This window comes from Amblyomma mixtum, chromosome 2 (genome assembly GCF_055824585.1).
Source record: "Amblyomma mixtum isolate Tamu chromosome 2, ASM5582458v1, whole genome shotgun sequence".
NCBI lineage: Eukaryota > Metazoa > Arthropoda > Arachnida > Ixodida > Ixodidae > Amblyomma > Amblyomma mixtum.
In genome coordinates this window covers 33764047-33771985 of record NC_143013.1, presented here as the reverse complement: position 1 = coordinate 33771985, position 7939 = coordinate 33764047, and the positions used below count along the sequence as shown (strand labels likewise).

Here is a 7939-nt window from a genome sequence, read left to right as displayed (position 1 = left end):
CCAAATGCAAAAACTACATTAGGAGAGAGACGGAGAAGAAAACTCGCACGATGGTATATTTTACGATATATTGAGGTAGAGAATACGAGAGTGACTTCATATATCTGTATTGCGCTCCAGAGCGCTCTTTTATGTTTATTACGCATACTCCCTGTTCGACTAGCGGTCATGTCCAGTCCGCCGCTATATAGGCGCTCGGCGTCACCGGTGACCTTCTCCTCAGGCGGCGAGTTTAGCCAACACCCTCTGAAGAATTTTGACAAGAGGGTGTTGGTTTAGCAGCAGGACCGTGCTACATTCATCCCCTCTCGCCACACTACCCTCTCTCCTTCTACGGTAACCATCCTTCTCCCCCTTCTTCCGGAGTGACTGCCTTCCAGGCGGTTCCCGTGGCAACCAGTCTCCGCTTGTGCCTTACGCCCACGCTTTTCCTTCCAAGGTTCTCATTCATCTTCGCGGCAAAAATGACACGAGAGTTCCCAACTACGTTAACGGAGTGTGGCCACTGTTTATTCGATGTGTGAAAATAAGGAGTTTCGCACTCATTGGTTTCAGCGGGCTGCCGGTAGTAACTGATTGTATTGCGTGCAGTGCACATGGGCATGCACCAGAGTAAGTTGGAAAGGATTACTGCGGGAAGCTAAGATATGAAAAGTTCACGACAACTGACGCAAACCACAGAAAAGGAGCCTGAAAGAAATCGAGTGCAGCGCATGGACGGCTGACATTTGCTAAGTGGGCTTGAACCCTGGTTCGTTTTTTTCGCTGGCGAAGCACGCGTGGAATATTCTCGATCTTCGTAGTTTCTTCAGGCATAGTCGGCACTAGCACGAGGTCGAAGCCACGGCTTATCTTTGAGCGCCCGGAACAGATTCGCCACTCGCACCGCGCGCGCCCGCTTGGAAGCGCGGCCCGAAGGTCAGTCTCCACTGTGCACCAATGCAAGCGCCCCCGCACAGGCGCTGCGAACGAAGTAATAACGCGAACGCCGCACTTACTGTCGTCCAGCCAGCGCGACTCAGACTTCCTCGCCCGCCCAAGAGCGCGGAAGTCTTTCACCCTCACGCTCCATACCCAGGTGCCAAGTGCGCGTGGGAGACGGGCGCCACCATCGGCTCAAGCAGCCGCTTCGCGGTGATGGGCTGCATATTTTTGAGAAATACTGTATGTATGTTGTCCATGAAGACGTTTATGAAGAACTCTTCGGCCGGAAGGGACGCCACTGCTTTGCGACATTCCCTGCGAAACGGTGGTGGGCTGAAGCCTCGGGGTGAGAAATCGCCACCTTCCAGAAGCGCCACCCACCCACCCAACGGCGTGGGCCTGGGCGAAAAAGTGGTGCCGACGAGGACACCAACGACGAAGCCGGATTTTCTACAAAACGGGAGCGTTAGCGTTAAAAATAAATGGAGCTCACCAACATCCGCCGGTGGGTGAGCGGTCAGAAAAACCTTCACCCACCAGAAGCTCACGCAGAAGCGGAACGAAAACGGAGGCGAAGTCAAGTTCAAAGACGCAATGTGAAGGCGGCAATGTAAAAATGAAATGTACAAACAATACTGCGAACGCCTATTTTCAGCGTCACATCGTATGATCGCCCGCGAGTTTTAAAATGCTTCGCTGGTAAAAAAATTCTCCTATTTTGAGATCGAAGTGAAATCACCTGACCGGAACATTGCTATTGGCTGGAAGGAGGTGACGTCACAAGACGGGATCATGCCCATTGGCTGGAGGTAAGTGAAGTCGTCAGAAGGGAGCATTTCCATTGGCTACAGGGAACCGACGTGACAAGACGGGAGCATTTCCACTGACATTGGAGAGGCCTTTGCCCTGCAGTAGGCGTATTAAGGTTGATGATGATGAAGATTCTCACTGGCTGCAGAGAAGTGACTTCACAAGACCAGAGCGTTTCCATTGGCTGGAGGGAAGTGGCGTCACCAGACGGGAGCATTCCCATTGGCTGGCGGGAACCGACTTCACCAGACGGCAGCATTCCAATTGGCTGGAAGGAACTGACGTCACCATAGGGGAGAGTCGCGTCAACAAGTATGAGGCCGTGATGAGGAAAACATGGACTGATTTAGTGGCAGTAGTGTCGCGGTTCAATGCGCTGCCTTGAGCCAGCAGGAACATACGCGAGGGTCCAGCGCGAGGAGGGAGCCCAGGCAGGATGCTGCTAGGTGTTGTCTTCATGGACGGCCGCTGCCACCGGTGCTGCGCGAGACCAGTGCTGCTTCTACAGCAGCATTCCTATTGGCTGGAGGAAACTGACTTCACAAGACGGGAACATTTCCACTGTCCCCAGCCAGAAGTTACGTCACTTTCAGTAAACACGCCACCAGCTTTTAATGCTATCGCATTGTTAACCATGTAAATTGGTTAATAATAATAGGTAAATGTAATAGGTAAATAGGTCCACGGGCATTTTTTTTTCACCCTGGCTCCAGCAAGACCGCTTCCGGCGGTGACGCAGCCCTCGTCGACTTGATATAGTCGGACTGACACCGTCAGAAAGATCACATTACACGAAAAGCCGTTACATTGAGATTACCCGCTATGGACTTAATTTAGCTTACCGTCACAGCACCAGCTGGAACACTCCTTGTATCATATCAGATCGTAAATCGTGGCCTGCAAATCATCTGGGTGCTATGCATTGCCACGTGCTTTTCCCATGCCATCTGCGTGCACTGACCCCTTTCCACCTTCGGGTATAAATAACTCCGATCAATAGATCAGGGCGTTCACTGTTTCTTGACAACCTGGCTGTTCACTTTTGTCGTCCCACTCAAGGACGATACATGGCGCCAGAAGTGGGATGCAATGGAGCAAGTAAGGCAGTCGGAACCCCTGCGTTTGACAACGGACGGAGGACGGAATTGGAAGCTATTTCGTCGGAAGTACGAATTTTTTCTTCGAGCCATGGCATGCGATGACAAACCAAGATCAGAGGCGTCAAAGACGGTCCTGCTGCTCAGCGTTGCGGGTGAGGAAGACTTGGACGTTTTCAACAACTTCGTGTTCACACGAGAAGAAAGCGAGGAAGACTGCGCTACCGTGATTTCAAAGTTAGAAGTGTTAAGTTGCTGCCCGACATGACAGCCAGTTCGGTGATCGATAGATTCATCATCAGCCTGACTACGCCCACTGCAGGGCAAAGGCCTCTCCAATTAACCCTGCCCTTCGCCAGTTGCGGCCACCGTATCCCCGGCACCTTCTTGATCTTATCCGCCCACCTAACTTTCTGTCGCCCCCTGCTATGCTTGCCTTCTCTTGGTATCCACTCAGTTACCCTTAGGGTTGGTTGGTTGGTTGCGACTGAGAGAAGGATGAAAAGGAAAGTGCATGGGCCTGCCAACTGGCTCAAGCCGAGCCACCACCGCTGCCACGTGCGGATAGAAGAGAGTTGAAAGATAAGAGGACAGAGCAAAGACGCGCGTCGCAACAACCGCGTCCGCCGGAACGGACGCTGGCTGAAAAATACAGATACACGGCCGCAGCCCGAAGGCTGCAAACCGAATGCCACAGATATATTAGCTACCAGCGGTTATCTTCCCTTCGCATTACATGCCTTGCCCAAGCCCACTTCTTCCTCTTGATTTCATATAGGATGTCATTAACCCGCGTTTGTTCCCTCACCCACTCCGCCCGCTTCCGATATCTTAACGTTACACCAATCATTTTCCTTTATTAGCTCGCTGCGTTGTCCTTAGCTTAAGCTGAACCCTCTTTGTTAGCGTCCCCGTTTCTGCCCCATAGGTGAATACCGGTAAGATACAGCGGTTGTAAACTTTTCTCTTGGGGATATGGGTAAACTGCCATCCATGATCTGAGAGAACCTGCCATATGCTCTCCGCCCCATTCTTATTTTTCTAATTATTTCCCTCTCATGATCCAGAGCAGCTGTCACTACCTGCCCTAAATAGGCATAATCCCTTACTACTTCTAGCACCACGCCACCCATTGCGAACTGCTGCTCTCTTGCTAGACTGTTGAACATTACTTTCGTTTTCTGCATGTTAATTTTTCCCACAGTTCAGCATTGACCAGTTTTTTCTTTTTGCACGGCTTTATGATTGCAAGCATGTTAAATTTAGCCAGGAATATTCCCAACCTAACGGGCTTGCAGAAAAGGGTGTGCAAAACGTGAAGCGGATTCTGATGAAATCGAAAGCGGCAAATGAGTGTTTCTGGATGGACATGTTGAATTACAGGGCCCGTCCCACCGAAGATGGCCGGTCTCCAGGCGAGCTGCTGCAAGGGAGGCGGCTGCGCACACCAGTGCCGGACTTCAATCCCATGCCGGTGATACAGGTGAAGACACACAGCCGGATAAGTCGCAAGGAGTGCGCTGTACCTCGCCTCAGCAACGACTTGGTGCGTTTGAATGGAAAGTCCTGGGCACGGAAAGAAAACGTGATTGGACCGGTCCGGCCACGAGCCTTTTATGTGCGCACAGAAAACGGTGCTGCTCTTCGGCGCAACCGGCGGCACCTTTTGGCAACGAGGGAACGGTGTAATATCAGTTCGTCACAAGGGCTGGAGACAACAGTCTCTGCGCCTACACCGACAACACCGACGCTCTCGTTGCAGCATAAATAACTCAGCGGCCATCCGTCCAACCACCGCGAAGGACGACACAACAAATGCGGCCACCGGAGCGTCTGGGTTACTACCAGCGATTCCGGCAGACAAGCCAACGATGTCGAGTTTGGTGCTGAACAGTTGAGCCGGAGGATGTATCATACCAGATCGTGGTCTGCAAGTTATCTGGGTACTGATGTGCTCGGGGATCGGGACCAGGGTCTTCACCGCATTAGGGCGAAGCAAGCAGACTACGGAGAGAAGCCTTCCGGAGGAATAGCAAGCTTGAAGGTTTATTTTACATCATGTACAGTAGCAAGGAGACCAAAGTCAGAAAATGGGGGAGGATCCCTGGCACCCCACAGATTGCTGCTTAAATGCAGTTCACATTCCCCAGGCACCCGGCTAGGGAATCTGATCTCTGGTTGAGCGTCCAATGGGCCGCCAGCGTCTTCCTATGCTCCGCCCTCCCCACGTGGCCGCGCACACCGCACAGACACACACACACACGGGCAAGGAGGAACTTGGCGTCTCTCAGTCGCGAACTGTTGGTTTTCCGCGGGCCGACCAGGCCCAAAGGTCGTTGCTGCTGTGTGAAGACCTTGATTGATGGGGACGCGAGCGCTGACCGCTCACCGGTGACCTCTTCAGTTCGGTGGGAGGGACAAATCAGCCGTGTCGCCTCTCCGCTTTGTCGGCTCCTCAGGGCGCACGCGGGCACTGAGTTGGCGGCGCCGTCGCCCCGCCGTCGTCGCCACTGGTCTCGTCCGTCGGTCCACGGCAGTCCGGGAGAAGCGCCGCACTCAGCCTCCCCGGCGAAGGGGATTAGACGCCTTTGTGTACGCCGACGCCATTGCCAGTAGCTGCCCCACGCAGTGTCTCTTTTGTCTTCCCCGAGCAGCAGCGCTTCGGCCAAAGTGGTCTGATGGCGCCCGATTGGCTCGCCTGTTTCCGCTGCCAGTCCCCAGGAGCGCAGTCCGGCACCAGAGCCGCATTCAGCATCGCCGGCGAAGGGGATTAGAGCCTTTGTCCACGCCAACACCGTCGCCAGAAGCCGCCCCCAGGCAGTGTCTCTTTCGTCTCCTCCGAACAGCAGCGCTTTCGGCCGCATACCTGACGGCGCCTGACTGGCTCGCCATTCTCCGCTGGCTGGGCCTCCGATCATCACAGTACTGTGCAGTGACACGTGTTTTCCTCGCCCTCTGCGTGCACTAACCGCCTTCCACCTTCGGGTATAAAAAGCACCGAACAATAAATGAGGGGGTTCACTGTTTTTTGGCAACCTGGCTGTTCATTCTTGTCCCACTCAAGGACGATACACTCCTCACGAGTACGTGGCTGCTTCGTCTTTGCGGTTCAGAGCAGAGGTTGCGCGGTGGGTGGCGTGAAGCTCCTTCGCCATGGCAGATGCGAGACAAATTGTCTAGCAGCAGTAAGGAGCCGAGATTCGGTGTGCTCGTGGGCGTCGTCCACGTAGGCGAGATAACCGCTGGTCCTTAAAGGGCAACTACAGAGGTTTTAGAAATCGACGAGATTAAGAGGGTCGAATGTGCGAAACTTGCAGGTAAAGCATGCGAAGTCCTTTTGGGGGTAGCATTTGAAGTGGTTTCGTCATCGACGATTCAAACAGCGACAGCCTTAAAGCTTCTCCGCAGCGCACAACGCCAAATGGGGGAGGGGAAAGGGGGGGGGGGCATGATGACGTCATCGAAGGTATCACTACATTTACAACGCACAAACGCTTGCTTTGAAGCAAAAACCGACGCAATCGAAGGCACAGTCCGCCGAACGTTGTTTGGCAGCATCCAACGAGGCACGGCAGGGTTTGGCTGACGGCAGCAGTAATTTGAAATCATAGCTTCCGTGACACCCCACTGAATTTCCCCGCATTCCTGTAGTGCTTTCTGGAGTAGCGCAAAATTGATTGCGTCATCGTTTTGAAATACTAGCGCAACAAAACTTGGTATGATTTGCCTACAGCCCATACAGATTTGAATTCTTGAACATTGCGAAATTCTCAAAGTGGTGCAGTTGCCCTTTAAGGGCAACGGAGTTGATTCCAATGGAAGGCAAGCGTAGCAGGGGGCGGCATAGTTAGGTGGGCGGATGAGATGAAGTAGTTTGCGGGGACACAGTGGCCGCAGCTTGCAAAGAACAGGGTTAATTGGAGAGACCTTCGCCCTGCTGTGGGCGTAGTCAGGCTGATGATGATGATGATCGAAAGAGTAAGAGAGAAGCATCCGTACCAGCTAGCTACCTTGGCCGTGGCCGGTCCGTATACGGAGCCGCCGCCTGCTAAACGTGTGCTAGCGGGTGAACGCCGTGCTCGCAAAGCCAAACATCTGCCGGAACGTAGCAGCGGGGGTAGCTGTTCACTGAATTGTTCGTGTTAGTTGATAAGCCGTTGTAGTAATTTATTGCAGCGGATGCAGTGCTACTGTTTCTGCGAAACAGCCGGCCCGGGTGGCCGAAGCATCAGCTTAGGCAACATCACCCATCAGAATTGTCGCATTAGATGTTTGATCATCGCGCGTCATTTTTTTTTTGTTTCATCTACGCTGTCTTCGCTCTAAGAAGGTGGATAAGTTAGTGCAGCAAACACGCACAAGGAACCACACACACACTGCGTTTTAGAGTGGGAAATCTGCTCCTTGGGGTGCAGCTTCCGATTTCAATGTGGATAAGACAACGACCTTCAATGCGTCACAAGGTCAAACCGAACTTGACTGCGTGGTGGTAAGGCCCAAGCTACGGTAGTATGACCACGTGATCACATGACTCACCACTCGGTACCTGGCCTTGACCTTTGACCATGAAATTTGGTTTCAGACAATGGAGGCCATGCTTAATAGAGCTGTAACTAGGATCAAGCCACGTTGAACCCGAGACTTTTTTTTATTTTTAACGTCTGCTAGCCTCGTACGCCTTCCGAACATTAAAAATGCGCTGTGACGAAGTTTCATACTGCTGATTTTATGCGGCAACGTTTGTTTATTCAACATTATGGGCACATTTTAAACACATTTATCAGCGATGTACATACAGATAAAAGACCGACACGCAGACATTTTATCGCAAAACATGTAAAATATATTATAGGTATACAAAAGCCAGTGTCGAGCTGTGCAAATGGATATGAAAAATGTGTACACAAGCACATTCGATAGTACTGGGCACAAAGATTGCGACTGTAAGCTTTCGCAGAAACCTAGGAAAAGTTCTACCACTATGTGACCACCTGCCTTTCGCACCTTGATGATAGTGTCTCCAAGGAATAAGATAAGTAGCGCTCGTTCATTATGGACTGACCGTACACCGACGGTGCGTACCGAAGGAGAATAAAAACGAAGAAAAT

General features: G+C 52.2%; 1 protein-coding gene across 1 annotated transcript; it reads left to right on the top strand.

The window, feature by feature from the left end:
- The first annotated feature begins 2689 nt into the window (after positions 1 to 2689).
- On the top strand, positions 2690 to 4721 carry LOC149358915 (uncharacterized). The gene is made up of 3 exons (XM_089567588.1): positions 2690 to 3075; positions 4186 to 4568; positions 4601 to 4721. Exons 1-3 carry the CDS (start codon positions 2824 to 2826, stop codon positions 4719 to 4721), a joined length of 756 nt encoding a protein of 251 aa, XP_089423714.1. The 5' UTR covers positions 2690 to 2823.
- The last annotated feature ends 3218 nt before the right edge of the window (positions 4722 to 7939 follow it).

Bases quoted from the DNA above. Each gene is read 5' to 3' on its own strand.
- LOC149358915 (XM_089567588.1), top strand. From the start codon at position 2,824: ATGGAGCAAGTAAGGCAGTCGGAACCCCTGCGTTTGACAACGGACGGA. The intron at 3,076-4,185 runs GTGTTAAGTTGC...GCGGCAAATGAG, and splicing joins CCGTGATTTCAAAGTTAGAA to TGTTTCTGGATGGACATGTT. The intron at 4,569-4,600 runs GACAACACCGAC...TGCAGCATAAAT, and splicing joins ACAGTCTCTGCGCCTACACC to AACTCAGCGGCCATCCGTCC.